Source organism: Lutjanus erythropterus, chromosome 3 (assembly GCF_056507025.1).
Source record: "Lutjanus erythropterus isolate fLutEry1 chromosome 3, fLutEry1.hap2, whole genome shotgun sequence".
Lineage (NCBI taxonomy): Eukaryota > Metazoa > Chordata > Actinopteri > Lutjaniformes > Lutjanidae > Lutjanus > Lutjanus erythropterus.
The window spans coordinates 46,186,404-46,204,134 of record NC_139319.1 but is presented as its reverse complement, the minus strand read 5'-3'; the positions used below and the strand labels follow the sequence as shown (position 1 = coordinate 46,204,134).

The 17,731-nt window shown below is 39.4% G+C and overlaps 1 protein-coding gene across 1 annotated transcript in view; it reads right to left on the bottom strand.

Annotated features, from left to right (window-relative positions):
• Positions 1-3,748: 3,748 nt before the first annotated feature.
• Positions 3,749-17,731, bottom strand: part of LOC146330913 (cytoplasmic phosphatidylinositol transfer protein 1-like) — a 139,078-nt gene continuing 125,095 nt past the window's right edge. The window contains exons 6-9 of the mRNA XM_084711003.1: positions 11,291-11,386; positions 9,138-9,293; positions 7,628-7,691; positions 3,749-4,445 (exon numbers count right to left, since the gene is read on the bottom strand). Coding sequence (XP_084567129.1) covers positions 4,090-4,445; positions 7,628-7,691; positions 9,138-9,293; positions 11,291-11,386 — 672 coding nt within the window. The 3' untranslated portion in view covers positions 3,749-4,089. The remainder of the gene's footprint in view (positions 4,446-7,627; positions 7,692-9,137; positions 9,294-11,290; positions 11,387-17,731) is intronic.

The following is a 17,731-nucleotide window of genomic DNA, read 5'->3' as shown; positions in this document are numbered from 1 at the left end:
GCATCATTAGAAGGGGGGAGGAGGAGTGAAAAGCTTGGTCCTTTTATTCAACGAAAAATTATCATAAACTGATTTAGATTTTTCCTTCAAACATTACAGCAACCACAAAATCAAAGTACAGCAGGTTTACTACAAAATAAAGAAACAAGATAAAAGCCAATCACCTCTCAATTAACATGGCGAGTAAACGTCAAAGCAGCCACCCCACTAAAAAAAAAAACAGAAAAGCTTTGTTTTGTTTTACAAATCGTTTTGCCCTGCAGGGTCACCAAAAAGCAACTGGAGAGTCAAAAGTGCACCACTACAATGAGGAATCTTCATACTCAACTGAGAAGAGTAAACTTAAGTGAATTCAGTAACTTCAATAGATGACAATGACTTCATAGATACAGACAAATATTACTCCTAGGTTAAAACAGCGGAGTGTCTATATGTACCCAGGCATGAACAGGCACATGCAGCCATTTGGCTATTCATACCTGACCCCTTCATTGTAGCTAGAAAAAGTAGCAAAGTCACTATTTATGAAAAGCTGTGGTGGATGAATGGGTTTCCCATCCTGCCACATGAGACTAAGATTTGAAAGTTTTGTTGTATGAAATAACACATCAGTAGTACCTGTTATTTATAGTTTTTTGTTACTACTTTCAGATTTTAGTTGCAGTTTGGTTAGGTTTAGGTTTGTCCATGCAAATAGCATTGTTGGCAACAGACACCTTAGTTCTTGTCTCTGCCATGCTAGGCTCCATACACCTGGATGTAAATAGCCAATGGGAACTGATCTTTTAGGGAAAGATTATGATTTGTCCATACGGGTGTAAATAGCCACACTGGTTAACCCAGGTGCAGATAGCATTGTTGGCTACATGCACCTGGGCGCTTGTCTCTACCATGCAAGGCCATATACACCTGAGAGTAAATAGCTACATTGGCTATTTACACTCCAGGTGCAAATAGCATTGTTGGCAACACACCTGGGTGCTTGTCTCTGCAATGCAGGTCTATTCCAATGGAATTAGCCAATGTGGCATGCATGTTTTAGAGAAATATGATGGTTTTACCATGCAGATGTAAATAGCCACATTGGCAACCCAGGTGGCAAATAGCATTGTTGGCTACAGACACCTGGGTGCTTGTCTCTGCCATTCTAGGCTATTCCAATAGGAATAGCAAAGGTGGAATGGATGTTTAAGGGAAAGGTCATGATTTCTCCATGCAGGTGTAAATAACCACATTGGCCATCCAGGTGGCAAATAGCATAGTTGGTGACAGACACCTAAGTGCTTGTCTCTGCCATGCTAGGCTATATAAACCCAGGTGTTAATAGCCACATTGGCTATTCCACCCTGGGTGAAAATAGCCACATTGTTTATTCCAGCCTGGGTGCAAATAGCATCTGCTTTAAAACAAACCTATAATTCATGTCTGTGAAGACACTAAAGAATATCCTTCTGTCATTTGAAATCTTTGAGCACATTCATGTCACATTGGCAATGCAACTTGGAACAGATTCAACATAAGAAACCTACTATATCAGTCATTAACAACAGTATTTACAATACCTAATATGTTACTCTTTTAAACAGAGCAGAGCTTAATGTTACACAATTGGATAATTTGCATTACTTTTAATAGCCCGTGGTAGATCAAACATATCCCTGGATCTCTGTGTTCCTGACAAGAGAGATGGTCAATACCAGAGTTGCAAGTATGTATAATCTATACATAATAGATCAATACAGAGGGCCAATAACCGGTATATAACATATGTATCCTCAAAAGGCAAAGACAAAAGCTACAGTTACAGATAAATAGCTACAGTTGTTTTGTTTTTGTTTTTTTAACAAAAGCAAGTGAGAAACTGTACATAATATTAACAGTATTTTATGGCAAGACCACCGAGGACTCTCTCCTCGACCTGCGCTCTTCGAAGTCACTATGCTGTATTATAGGACTTTGGTCCAACAAACCCAACAAGACTGTGTAAGATGGAACACATTTCTTCACTGTCAAATAAGGTGTCAAAGACTGGAAAAGTGCAAAATGCATTTGCGCTGTAAAACTAGAAGTAATTGCTATGAAGAGGGGAACAAAAATGTACTAATTCTCTAAAATATAATAAGTTAGCCCTGTTGCTTGAGAGACTGATGGTGTAGTTTGATATGATTGGTTTGATCTGATTATGTCGCAGTTCAGCTACTGTATCATGGGGCTGTGGCCCATTTTTATTCTTGGTTAAATGCAACGTTTGAGATAGAAAACAGGAAATGAAATTTTGTATTTAGAGAGTTTGGTTTACACACATGTAGGCAATGATACAATAGTTGCATGCAGAGGCACTGAGTTGAAAGAGTTTGTAGGCCTATATTCTCTGGGCATGCTTACGTTTCACTCGAAATCTGCTTTTTCTAGTATACAAAATTAGCACAGAGCTTCCAAAGTTGGCATTCACTTTTTTCATACAGTTGCATCACCAAATATACTGTACCAATCCATTCATTTACAGTATATACATATATACTTCACATAATATGTATATATGTTGTGAATATTCCATGCAGCATATAAAACCCTCTTTGAATAATATTGTATGGAAAAAGGGGGTTCAATACTAACTTGTTGTCTTCGCATATTTGTTTTCTCCTTTAAAGTTTTAGATGGTAACTTACAGTACAAGCCCAGCAGAAATAATGTCACTGCAGAGGATGTTCCCATTTCAAAATCATTTTCAGCACCTGACAAAGCGAAGTTGTCAGCACTTCGGTAAATGCTATGCAGCTAACAAAGCACATACTCAAGTCAGCTTGATGCACGTGCCCTTCTCCTTGAATCCGTTACCTCTGCTGTGCACAAAGACCAGTCGGTGCTTAAAAAAACTCCCCAAAATGGCCTTGATCCTACATGTGACATGAAAGTGATTTGCTGATTTGATAAAATTGGATCACGTTTATGTCACATGAGATGTCCAGCATTAATTTCAGGCAACATTTTATTTTTTGTTGTTGTTGTACTGACCTCTCAGTCAACTTGAGTAAGATATATGCAGTAATAAACTTCAACAAATTCAACTTCAGAGTAATTAAACTGTCATGCTAAAACCGCAAGTGCAGATATAACAACAGCTTAACGTACAACTTTATCACCAATATGCAAATCCTTCAAGGTTTCTGATGTGTAAACATTCCAAGGGTTAAGTAGACCAGTATAGAACATACAATAGTTGCTGTATTGTAATATCTGTGGAGGTATAAAATGTGGCTGTTTTGGCAATAAGCAGGGAGAGAAAGGTACAATAATATCCCTGCCTTTGGAGTATGAGCCAGGTAGAGTCGGGGAGACCTGAGGTGTAAACGCTCTATGATTGTACTGATCTTGCATCTCTTATATAATTGGATTTGATTGGATGGGAAGGATGGGTGCAATCTGATCCACAGGCCAGTTTGGACAGCTCAGGAAACAGTTGCTCAACGGTTCTATTAGAAGGGTACTTGGCTGACTTTCTGGTGTATGTTACTCTAACATATTAGGTCTGGTGTGCTACTCTAGCTTGTGTCATTGATTTAATCTCTAATTTAATGCATATGGCCATTTTACAGGCTGAGAAATGACAATATTCATCAGTCATTCATTTGCGCACTTTGTCAGAACTAATAAACACCACTGGCTCTGTGGTGCTAAGGCAACTACTTCATAGTTCAATAGCTTGAAAGCAATCAGCTTCTCTGATTGAAGAAAACATGACTAAGGAAACGCTAACAATAATTTATTCATATAACTGCTGTTCAACAAAAGTAGTTATGGATGCTCTTTGTTTTGATTGGACATCACAGGTGACTCAGAGGAAGAGGAAGTCAGCCATGTCCAGGTGGCTGAGCCTACAGCTGCCTGGATGGTTTTAGTGACACTCATGAAGACTTCTAGAATGACTGTTGTGTGTCCAGTTATGGCAAATCAGGGGATATGGCTAGAGAACTTGAACGTCTGGGCACTGGTGTTTGGAGTTAGGCTAGTCTCGTTGGGCTACTAAGACAATGGGGTTGGGGAAATAAGTAAAGCAAGGCGTGGGGGGGAAGACATCCCGAGGTCCCTCTACTGCTCATCCATCTCAGCGAGATCAGAGTTGGAGGAGGGCGGTGAAGATTGGAGGTGGTTTGAAACGGGCTGTGGGCTCAGGTTAGAGCCCTGGGGGACGCCAGTTGGGACAGGGTCTGGAAGGGTCAGGGTTTCCGGAGCGGACTTTTTGCGGGGTCGGTCCTTGGGGACAGAGAGGGACTCGGGCGCGTCAGTGCACATGGGGGTAGAGGGAGCGCTGGCAGGGCCGGTGAGGGCACAAGAGGACAGGGGCGTCTCGCTGATGGAGATTGACGGGGGAAATATCCCGATCTTCTGGTTGGTGGCCTCCTGGATGGTGCGCTCAAACTCTCTCACCTCATCCATTGTCATGTCTGCAATGGAAAAAGACCAAGTGAGACCAATGGGAGGAAAGATTGAGAAAGAAGATTTTTTTAAAACTTTTTTCTTCAATTTCAAAGAAAAAATTGACTGTAATTGTAATTTTTAAGTACAACCCTTAAAACACACATCACAGTCAAAGATTTGAAAGACAAAAATGAATAATTTTTTTTCTAGCCCATATTGTGTTATAGAGTGTTTGCACAACATCATGTTTTTTTCAGTAACCCTGATGCACAACTGTTTTTTAGATATTAGGATAAAAACAACGGAATGGATTATAAGTTGAACATTCAATTCAAGCTGACCAAAGGGTATCTAAACAATGGAAAAGTTCAGGAAAATGTTTAAGCTGCTAAAACCTACAGAGGAGGACTTTCTCATCACAAAAGAATGTGATTATTTGACAACTTAAGGATAATCGGTGGTGAAGATCAGTATAAGCTGGCTTCCTCCTCTTGGAATGAAAACCCAACAATTTTGCCTTCGATTTCCTCTCATGACATAGTGGACTACTTTTTTTTTTTGACAGAGCAAGACCTTCAACATTACAAAGGTCCAAGAGTCTACAAACAGATGGTGTGTGGATGGTGAGAGAGGGTCAGCTCATCATATTGTGACAGCCAAGGTAAGTGATCGACTGATCTTTACAGTTTGGACAGTGATGAGAATGTTATTCTTACAAGCTTATCTTTTACAAGAATTTACAATTGCTGTGTTTAAGTGAAACTCGTGGGAAGTCGTGTACACAACTCATGAACTCGGCACTTTCTGACAATTTTCACTAACGATTTTCCGGATACCACAACCCATCCAGGTTATCTTAATGAACCTTAAGAACAATCGCACCAAGTGGCCAGATGTGGTATATCCTCACATATACAACTACCTTACTGAATCTCCAGGTAATGTTTATCTTGAGATCTGTCAGCTGTTTTAGTACTCTGTCTACTGTAACATCATGGTAAACTAATTAAATTGACAACATTAACATCTATGCAGATGACACTAGTTTTTCAATTTAGCACTGGCACTTTAGCAGTGCTTGTTTTCACCCAAAAGGGGGCGTGGTCGTCCTTATGGCAGGGAAGTGACGTATGGCTGTGAAAACACTCTATTTGGATAACCAACATGTTTCTTGTATTCATTGTTGCCTTATGTTTCTTTAATACCGTCTCAAACCTTTTGGTTTTGGCAGACCATTACTGTATTCTTAATGTGTTCAACAGTTCATGTGTCCAATGTTTGACTCGGTGAAGGACAGAATGAGTGGATGTATGTGGACAGTTCTATATAACTTCATTCACACACACCAATGGTTCAAATATGAGACAGAGGAGGGGCAATGGAGTAAAGAAACAATGAAAAAGACACATACGCTTGCTTTGTCATGGATCTCTATGTCATCCAGTGAAGATGGGTTTGTTGTGGAATGCTCTTGCTGCTCATGGCAATTTACGACTTTAATGTTGGTTTTCTCATGCATTTGTCTCTCGTAATCCCGCACATCATCCAAAGTCATATCTGGAAGAAGGGGGGGAGGGGTGGAACCAGGGTTGAAATGTTGGTAACTCCTCTGTAATGGCACTCCAGTTGACGGACAGGTGGGGAAGGAGAGGGTTAGGTGGCAAAGGTGCATTCCATGGGGTGAGTGAAGCTTTTTTTAAACGGATGATTACAGCTTTTAAAAGTTAAAAGCTTTAGAGGTCGAAGTGCTAGCTTCCCATGAGAGAGAGAAAGTTGACAGGAGACAGCTAGACAAATCCGAACCACACCAGGAAGGAGGGAGGAAAGGAAGCATGAGGTCAAGGACGTTTCAAGATAAAGGAAAAACATGAATAATCCACACCAATAGAGGAGATTGGAGCACAATAAAGCAACACCTGGGAGGGTTTGCTTATTCTCCAGGCAAAAATCATCCACAAGGGAATAGATTTAGGGAGTGATTTGAGCATCCAGGTTGTAGGGAGTTGTGGTATAAAGGTTAGTGTTTAGGAGAGGAGCTGGGAGGAATCGTGGCAAAGATAATAGGCTTGTTATCTTAATGCCCTGCGGCTATGGAAAAAGCTCTACAGCCGAGAGTGAATAAATGTGTCGCACACACTTATGGCTGCAAACAGGGCTATCACTTGTGCAGCCGGACTCTCAGAGAAGCAGACAGAGGCAGCTTTCATGTTTCAGTAAGGGCATTATTCTTCACTGCTGTAAAATTTCCAAGCATGTAATTGCAGCCAATTTGTTGGCAATGTTTACACCCATACACACAGGTTTGGGAAGCACAAATAGGCATTTTTTTTCTTATATTTGGATTTAGTGAGAAAAATAGTGCCAAACAGAGTTAAGTCAGTATTATAACACTATTTGTCTACTGCTGACTCACAGTAAACTGACGTATCACCCATTCTTGAGAATTGGGACAAATCATGTCCTATCAAAAAAATGGATTAATCCCAACAATCGAATTCAAATTTTTGGAATTCTTTAAATATTTATGTCTATGAAATAGATGTAATTTATGAAATGTTTTGGTTTGCTTTTTTTTTAAGTTATTAATTTATTTAATTAAATTGAATTTAATGCCAGAAAACACCCTCGTCCCAAACAAATTTAAGAATTATTCTCAAAAAAGAGTGATACATGAATAAATTGTTCTAACATGAAACATGAAAGAGTGGTTTAAGAGTCATCGCTATCGTGCAGGTTTCATTCAGAACAAACACTGAGTGTGTCAGGACATGACCCTGTCGTGTCCAGACAGTGTTTGTCATTAGTGAGTTAGTGGTGATACCAAGAGCAGGTACCATGTTGTAGGAGAATGAGCAGGACTGGCAGTGACAGGGTTAGATGAGGGTGGAGTGATTTTTCATGCACACTGACCGGTAAACAAAATTACACAGTAATATGCACAATCAATTAAGTATTAACATATCAATGAATTATCTGTTATAGTAACATAACATTTCAAGAAGGGTTGTAAAATGTGAATACATACAAATACATGAAAAATTTAAAGGTCTTATGAACTATCTATATATTCCTTACAGGTTCACACAGTTCACACGTATACTTATTTACAGGCATGAGTAAATAGTTAATGACTAAAAGACTGAAAGTGCCCGTGGCTGTAGATTAGCTGAAGACAGCAGGGTTGTAGGAAAGGGTCTGATGGACCTACCGATCCACTCATCCACCCAGGCAAATGCCTGTCTGTGTCCCAGCAGCAGCACATCCCGAACCACCTGGAACACAACACAGGGGCAGTTAGAAAAGAGCCACTCAGAGGAGAACTTTTTATCATTCTGTACAGGGTTCGACTTTAACCATGACCCAGTGGTCACCTGTGGCCACCTAATACTCCATGTAGGTGGCCATCAAGTTTTATCTCCATACTGTGGGCCTTCACCAACAACACAAACATCCTGGTTCCTAGCTACAGACATGTCAGTGCTACTGACGTCTGAGTTCACTAGGCCTTGTCAAACTGCTAACGCAATCCTTACAGAAGAGCCGGAAACACAAAAGGCAGACTATGAAAAAACAAAATGGCAACAAAAATGTGGGAGCGAATGGAAGCAGGAGTTTAAATGGCTAGAATATGCACACATCCAAATATGTACTGAGGTGTGTGCCAAGAGTTTCTTCAACTAGGTGAAGAGTCAGTAGACAACAAAAGCATCACATTTGCAGAAGGTTGTGTTAATTTGCATTAAACTGTCTTTTATATATGTTTTTGTCATGTAAGTTTATGTTTGGGCCACCAAAAATGTAGCCTGTGGGGCCAAGGCTACAAATATTAGCCCTACTACATAATAATGTTTCAAGCAAAATAATCAAGATTCAGCCTGTATGAGTACAATCATGCGGACCATCAAGGCACCTCTAGTCTCACAGAGATACACATTTCAAAACTACTTTTCATTAACTATGACAAGATGTGAAATAACCACTCATTTTGATGTTTCAGTAATCTATTCAACTGCTCACCAAAAGATAAACCAAATATCTTGAACTAGTTCCGGATTGGGTCACATTATAAATGCCTTTGTGTTTTATTATTATCATCTATTGACTTTTCTCTTTTTTCAATAGAGAGGATGAAAAAAATGATATTTCCTGAGACATTCAGAGCAGCACCAACGATATAGAACTTAATCAGCCAAGAAACAGATTTTCTAAATTTTGCATCCAAGTTTTGCATTTTTAATAGGGTTGTTCTGATATCAATAACAGTGTTAGAAAATGCCTCCCATGCTGCATAAAATGTTGGTATAAGTGAGTTAGTCTATGCATCAATCCGACACAAAACTATTTATTAACCCCAAACCCTCCCGACCAAGGATGGGAAAGTCATGTTCTATGGCATTCATTCTCACTTTTTGTTCATTTGTTTTACAAACAAAGATAGCAATCATATCACATCCATACAGTGTGTGTAATATAAAGCTGTTAAATGCACTGGTATCACTTCAGTATTCTGTATAGGCTAAAATGTAAAGTTCAGCTAGGAAGATTCTTTCAGGAAGGAAAAAAAGTTGTTTAATTTTTTTTTTTTTAACAAAAATGATCAAATAGTTTGGGAAACTGGACCAAAAGAAATCATTTTATTTCTGAGTTTTATCACTGCAACTTAAAACCAAGATTCAACTGTGACTAAAGTGAAAGCTGTAACAGGGATGGCCTCTCACCTTGTGTACGAACTGCTCCACACGGGTCTGCAGACCCCACACCTCGAACTTGACGGTGACCAGTTTGTACGAGCACATGATGGGATCCTGGGTGTCCCTCCAGCCCTCCTGAAGAACACCCCGCGACGTCTTCTCAGACTTGAAATATCTCAAGTCCTGCAATGGGGGGGGGGGAATGAACACACGCACACACACGTTTAATATTACAATAATTAACCCAAACCTTCAGGCATCGTTGTTTCTGCACCCCAGTGGAGAGACGGAAGGGAGAGCTTGAAATTATATGCATGACTGAATGTCAGTATTAAATACCACTCGCATTAACCCCTCTCTGGTCCTTGGAGAATTTCTATCCAGGCTCATTAGAGCTGAGCCAATCTGTTATCAAACTGCTCTGAGGACAATTTCCAGCTCTCACATTTCACAGACTCACAAGTGAGGCTGCGGGACTGACGTCTCAATTCCCCAAAGTTTGTATTAGAGCAAGTATTTGGGCTTCAATTACTAATTCACCTAATAATAATAATAACATTAATATAAAATGCATCATTATCATCCCTGTCAAGAACCTGATAGGGATAGAAGAAAATATTGAACATAAAACAATTTAAGATGCAGAGAAAACAGGAAAAGCAAGATAGATCACAACATGACAGAAACTGAAATCAGACAGCTTCATCTAAATCAGGGGTCTTCCACCTTTTTCAGGCCAGGAACCTCCTACTACACACACTGCATTAAATATTTGTGCTTATTCACAGCTGCTGAGTCAGCAGAAGATGTAGCGTGGCTAATGTTAGCTACATTCGCATCACCATGTGTACTTTTGCCTGTGGTGTCTGATATGTAGGGTCTGTCAGAGTCTTTTGCTCATGAAGTTAGAAAATGATCCACTGTAGCTCATAAAAGTGACTGCACACTTTGGATAATAACAAAGCTAATTGGCCAATTTCTTTTGGTAATACATAACTAACTAGTTTGCCATTAGAGAATAGATGTGTTCCCCACATTGACTTAGTTGGCTGACTAGCTCACATGAATGTATTAGGACTCATGTTTTTTTGTAAATGTGTTTTGTTTTGTTTTTTCAATTTTTCGATTTTGAATTTAAACTGTGACCCCTCTTCCTAAAAAGATCTTGGATTCATGTTAATGTGTGTTTCAGACATTTTTAATTTTTACATTTATTTAAAAAAATTATAACAAACAATAATTTGGTGCCCCCTGCAGTAACTTTGAGGACCCCCTACTGGTTATGGACCTCTTGTTGAAGACCTGTGATCTAAATCCAGCCATTCTCATCCAGTGAGCTGCAACTGAAATACACTTTTAAATGTAAATGTGGTCAAGAATTAACAGAAATAAAAAAACATTAATTTAAAATGTATAATGTCTATGACCAGTTACGTTTCACGCCGCTTGAGAGCGAAAAAACAAGCAAGACCCCATTGTTTGTTTGACTACATCCCTGTATGAAAACACTTGAGCTCACAGTGAGAGAAGGCCATGACATCACTTAGTTGACTTCTGGGTGTGAAGTGTTTCTAACTACATATATATATATATACTTTTTTAGTTTTACAATAAATGGCGACTTTATTGATTTAACTTAAAATTTTCTTTTAAATTGACAAACATAAGTGTAATTCATGGCACAATCCTGAACGCTGCAATTGTTTAAAACAGTCTGAAACAGTTTAACGGTCTAACTCCATAATTCAGTAATACATAGTTCTCAGTTTTCAGCAACTATGTTCTAACATGTATAATGTGTTTTTCTCTACAGAGACTTTAAGTTTGGATTCATAACGGCAGGCAGTGATGCTGAAATGAAAGAACAGTGTGTTGAAATCATGTCACTGCCCAGTTTTGGGGGGTTTTGTTTGTTTGTTTGTTTGTTTTGCCACATTATCTTTTTTTTTCTTCATTTCCTCTTGAATATATATACCCAGAAGTGGGTCTTCAGTTACAAACCCCTGATCTAAATCACATCATGTTACTACTGTATAAACAGATTCATCACTACACTTACACCCCTTCAGTGGTGTTATCTCCCAGCAGCCATAATCATCCAGACACAGACACACACACACACACACACACACACACACACACACACACACACACACACACACACACACACACAAGCTCACCTCTGACTCCTTATAGTAGCGCTCAGGGATCTCGTCGTAGGCGATGTCGATGAAACACACCTCCCTCTCCTGCTCCTTCAGCTCGGTGTCAAAGATCTGAGAACAGAACAGACCGTTTACTGCAGCCTCTGCAGATGAAACTACACATCAGAAACATGTTTGTAACAGGTTACATCATGCCTTACTGCTCGGCTCACAGGTTGGAAATTATTCATGCTGTTATGAAAGCTTGGCTGTGCACCTTGGCACTCTGTCCTCTCATCACTCAGTCAAACATGTTGTACTTGCTCACACAGCCATTAGGTGGCGCTCAATGCACACGTCTTCTACTTGTTACGTGCCAAAATGACACACTGCAATTACTGTGTCATATGTTCAGACAGTCAGCTGATTGTAGAAAAAGTGAAAGCAACCCTTCTCAGCTTTTATTACTCTTATTATCATTCTTCATTAGTTCTACTGCTGTTGATCTTATAGTGCAATAAATCAAATATGATTTTATGTACCTTTACATTAATGCATTTAGGCCTGTCTAGGCTATTTATCAATTAATCCTTCCATCCATGGTCATGCAGTCTATTTTTATACTTGTATAGACACACTCAATCCCAATCCCATATGAGCATCCTTGAACAGAGCTCTCACTACATTGCCTGCCACATAGCCGCAAGGGAAAGCATGTGTCTGTGTGCACCCGCATGTAAGTGTGTGTGCATTGGTTTGACTGGTTTGTGAGGACAATTCACCTGTTAATGCACCAATAACGTGAGGACTCAACTGACTTATGAGGACCAATGCCATGTCCTCATGAGTCCAATAGTGTTGAAGCACTTAACTCTTAACAAACATACCTCAAATAAGTCCCCTCTTGCTTTTTCCCTCTAAGTCTAAGTCTATTACAACTGATGTTTGTGTGTGTGTGTGTATTTAAAGTGAGGTTAGAGGCCACAGGCTTGATTTAAGGGATCTTTAATTTAACTAAAGGAAGGCGGCTGGAATATTGTAACCATTGTAAACATGTGACTGAGCCCAACTCCACCCACCGTTTAATTAAAGAAAAAAAAGAGCTAAAAAGTGGACTACCACTTTACAGGGCATGGCCTCATGGCTATGTAACAGGTACTGAGACACTGGACTAGCGAGACAGACTGGACAACGCTCGGCGTAGCAGTAACAGCATCTAATCAGAGCTAAACAGCCATGGGTAGCTGCTGTCGGACTCTATGTGTCTGCAGAGAAACACTGACAACTCAGAAAGTCCGCTTGAGCTTTGACAGTCACTAGAAGCACTCTTGTGGCCCCTTTTGAAAAAGTTTGTGTTGCAGCTAACCGAGCTGGGGCTAGCGACTCAGAGAGGCTGAGACGCTCTCCGGTGTCTGTGTGTTTGCAGGGATGTGTCAGTACACTGTAGCTCTGCTGCTGAAGCACCAAAATAGTATAAAAATACTAAGCAGAGGGTTTGCAAAAATTAGAGTTAACTATTTGAAAATGTGTTTTATCCAGCAACGCCTGGTCCTTTTAACGGCCATGAAGTATAAGAATGAGCTCCATGAGTTCCATGGCTAACGTTAGCTTTTGGAGGGAGAAAGTCATGATGTCACTTACACGATCATTAGGTGTGTAGTTTTACTAATTCTTCACAGTCGCATACTTCAACAGTTTTACGACAAACTGCAACTTTCTTGGATTGCAAATGTATTGTATTGGCAATCTGCCAAATTGTTATTTATTATATTTGTATCAGTATCAGCTCAAACTTTTACAATCAGTTCATCTGTAGTTTTCATTATTTAGTGCATTATCAGGCGTGCATTTGTATCTTTTTGAATGACAGCTTCCTCTCTCTGCTGATACAAACATCTTCTGAGTACATCCTCCCTGTTTCTCATTCCTTTCCTCACTGTTGTTCCTTTCTTCTCTCCTCCTTCCTTCCGAGGGCGCATTCTGTCATTTACAGTGTGGATGAGCACTGCTGGCACAATAAGGCTGACATGTCAGCATGCATGAGCGCAGCCAAGCAACAGGAACGGATGGAGACTGGGATGGAGAGAAAAGGAGATACGCAGGGGAGGAAGAGAGGAGAAAAACAATGAAAAAGAGACAGGGTGGTGGAAGGGAAGGCAGGAGCAAGACAGTGTGTAATAAGAGGAGAGGGATGGAGTCACAGGCAGGGGGAGCAAAATAGAGTAGAAGAACAGGGGGGGGGCAGTAGACATGTATGCAAGACTGGCAAGGAGAAGGAAGGGGGGAGGAGGGGGTAAAAGAGGGGATGATAGGGAGGAAAAGCAAAAAAATGAGTATGTATGTATGTATAAGTATGTAAAATTAGGTCTCAAAATCATGAAAAAAATGAGCGTCTCACCATTTTGAAACACTGCACTGTCTCATTGTCAATCACCACCATGGACACTTTGTCTAGCAGCTTTGTTGGACATGTCCAGACATGTTTGAGCCACCAGAGCCAGAGGATGGTGACAGGATGGGATTTTTATTTCTTCTGTGTTGGGTTGTTGGAACTTAAATGAGCTGAGGTGAACTGCTGGGCTGATTTGGACTGAGAGTGTCACTGAAGGTACGTTCATAACTGACCGTCAGAAGAGGTGAGAAGCAACTTAGAGGCAACAGATAACTGGAATCATGCATGAATGAAATATTGATAAATAAATGACTAGTATTTCTAGTGTTGACTAGCGTGGGTGGGGACGTTTAATCGTATAGTTGAATAATCACGCGCATCCCTAATTCCTACATTTACCGTCTCACTAACAACAGCTCTGCTCCTACTTCTCCCAACATGAAAAACTTTAATAGGATCATTGCTAAAGTCAGTTCCATTTCACATTGAAAAATCTAGAGTGTGGAAAACTGTTTTTGAAGACCACATTTGAAATCTACCTTTCTTGTCCCATTTCAAATCCTTTGCCAACCAGGATTTATATTTAAGTAAATAGGGTTGGGCGATTGGACGATATATTGCCTATCGACAATGGGCTGAATCCATCGCTGGCTGTTTTTTGGGTTTTGTTTTTTTTTTTTTTGGGGTTGCGTTTTCGTGATTGTTGGAAGAGTGGACAGACTAACAAAGACAGTTCTGGTGAGTTTTACACGCGTTTCTGTCGAGTTTGAATGAAGTTGTGTGGTGGGTGTGAAAATATTTAATTTCTTAACACTGTGGGTTTATTTTGTTTACTGGGCATAGTAAACATACTCATCTCCCAGCTGAGATTCAAGAAGATTCTCTTAACATATTAAATAAATGGTATATTAAATTTAATTTTCACAGTTTATGCAGCCTTCTTTATTCACTCTGTCTATGAATGTCGAGGACAGCCATTAAAGGCTTCCATCTGCAGATAAGATGGATATAGATAACTTCATCACTGCATAACTCATAAACAAGACTTTCTGTGATCACATGGAGTATAAATAGGTATTAATATTTAAAATCACAACTATTCCTGACTCATAAGAGCCTTTATCATCAAGAATCAGCAGAGCCGACATTTTCCTCATTCAACACCGGCCTGGTACTTTATCAGCTTTGCTTGCATTGGCTGCCCACTCCAAACACCAAGAAAAACACCCTGCTTTTGTGGTCAGTTTACTTTTAGAAATTTTGACTTGTATGTTTTAGAAAACAGAATAATAAGGGAAATAGTCTGGATGCAAATATTTTTCCATACTCATCCAAACCAGGAAATTACTCAAATCAAATTCAATATCTTCTCATACTGCGTAAAAACCCTGTAAAATATCAGTGTGGGTAATCCCTACATCTTTGTGTTATATTATTTAGTTATATGTCAATACTATTCACTAATTTACTATGTATGCCAGCATTTTTGTGAATTCAAACTCAAAACTTAAACTGACACAGTGTGTGGTAATTTCAGCACAAAGCAGAGCATTTGTCCTTAACTGCTCTGCAGTAAGAGCCTCTGAAGGCTGATTATATTCACTTACTAAATAAAAAAAATGAATTGGACTGCTCTTCAACACCCTGGAAAGAGAAAATACACATAAAACTGTTCAACTTCATTCATGTCAGGCAGAGGAGGCATCATTAACTGAATAAAACGAGGCTGCGAGTTTAGTTAAATTTCAAGTCATTCAATTTAAAGTTATTTAAAGGGAACCTTCAGCACTCTTCATGCTGATGTTCAGTCAGTGTTGACTGTTAAATGTAGTCAGTTGAAGCAATAAATTCCTCAGACCTGTTTTTCCATGTAAGGAAAACTACAGGCTATTTCAGCGTGGATTTCAAGTCTCTGCCTCTGGGTATCCAGGGATGTGTTTGATGAGTATCTTTGACACCTAACATTATGTTTTGGCCAACAAAGTTGCTATAGGCTGCGGTAGTGATAACATGGCAACATGGGCACTGGAATCACAAGCTCCCCCACAATGCATTGTGGTATATATGGGCTCTGCTGCATGGCTCAGGGAGGAAACAAAAGCCCACTTCTCTGAAAATACAACTGGAGTTTGAGTTCAGTTTCTGCCTCCCTGCCTGCCAGACTCCATTAACATATTGCTCAATTTAACTGTTATCGTCATCTCCTCCTTCTTAACAATTAAATAATGATTCCTTCTGACTCATAAACTAACACTAACTCTTTCAGCTGACATTCAGCATTAATTTGAACTCTAATTAAGATGAAATGGGAAAACAAAAAGTAATTCTAGTTCAGAATAGAAACGCAGCAGTAGTGTTGTTGTCATAGAAGCAAGTAATTCAACTTATATGTTAATCTCTGATGACATATCATGGTCATTTTATGATTTATTACAGTAAATATATTACTCCTTTAAACAACAAAAAAAAAACTAAAATAAGGGGGAACAATCCTTTCCATTTATGTTGTATTTGTATATTTTTGCAAACATAAAAATATTCTTGAAAAACGCCAGGAAGTTGAAGATATATATATATGTAGACTGCAGTAACGCAACGCTTTAACGCAATGTTTTTCATCAAAAACTGACCAGCCATGTGTTATCACGTGACTAGTTTAAAAAAACATGAATAACTGAAAAAGTCAATGGTACCAAAAGGATGAATAAGCAGAATATAGCAACAGAAAGAGAGAAATTATACAACAGATGCGTTTCCTCAGCCTGCCTGCTGTGTAGTGCAGGGGTCCTTGGAGAGATTACAAGAGCAACATGAGCCTCAGGACACATGTTAAAGCTTAATGTGTGAGAGTGTGTGTGTGAGCGTGCATGCACATGTGTGTCTGACATTGGATAGTTACTGTGGCATTCTGCATGTCATGTAATGTTACTGCAGGGTCCATTCAAATGGCGTGTGATGTCCACTCACACACCCACTCATTTCCTGTCCACACGTCCATGACTTTCCTCCCTCACTTGAGCCATTCTTTCTTTCCTTCCTTCCTTTCTCCATCTCTGAATCCTTTCCACTCACTCACTCCTTCTTTTTCCAGTTGGTCTGTTCCACTTACACACAGTGTGAAGGCACCCTGAGTGGACTGATGTTTGTTATACCATCAGAATCCACACATGGGAAAACATGACACTTGATCAGAAAGAATGTTGTTTTATAAAATATATTAAAAAAAAAAAATAAAAAGAAAGCACACCATATCTTTTACAGCACATAACCTCATGAATCGGTTATACAATGTCATAAAACATGCAGAGCTTCTTGTTTGTTTGCCCTGAAGATGTTATACAAAGTAGTGCAGCTGTATCATTGAATCATTGACTTGAATGTGCGAGAAGACGATGATGTGCCCCTCTCATATCTCTGCTCATAGGCACAGGCATCTTAAACTGTCTGGTGTTGAAACACAAACACATATTTATGCAATGGAACAGTGATTTGCTGCTGTTTTTACCCATGAAGTGCGCTGTCTACAGGCGATTTCTGCTAGATTCAATAAATGAAGCCTCTGATCTGTCAGCTTGTCTTGTCAAACCGGACAAGCATCAATCTAAAGTATCACAATGTGTTTAATGCTCACTGACAGGCTGTCCATTTCTGTCTCCGCCTCCGCTTCATGAGTACATGAATAAACTTCTCTAAGACTGGAGATGGGATCAATCTGATCCTCTATCAGTATCAGGAGCCAATATTACCGTCATTCAGTGGGTATTAGACTTGCGTCACTGATTCACATTCCAGTTTAAGTTCCACAATGCCTCACGTTATCTATTTGTAAATACTATATTAAGCAGCGCAAATTGAAGAACTTAAATTTAGAACTTTTTACCACTAACTGAAGCTCAGCTTCAGTCTCATTTAATCTTACTACTACTACTACTAATACCACTAATAATAATGATTAAAAGACCTCTGGTATTGGTATAGTATTTTGGCAGATATCCAAATTTAGATATTGGATCAGAATAGGGCAGGGTGCTATGGCTTACAAATAATATCTCCATATTTTTAGGCTGTTTTGCAATACAACATAT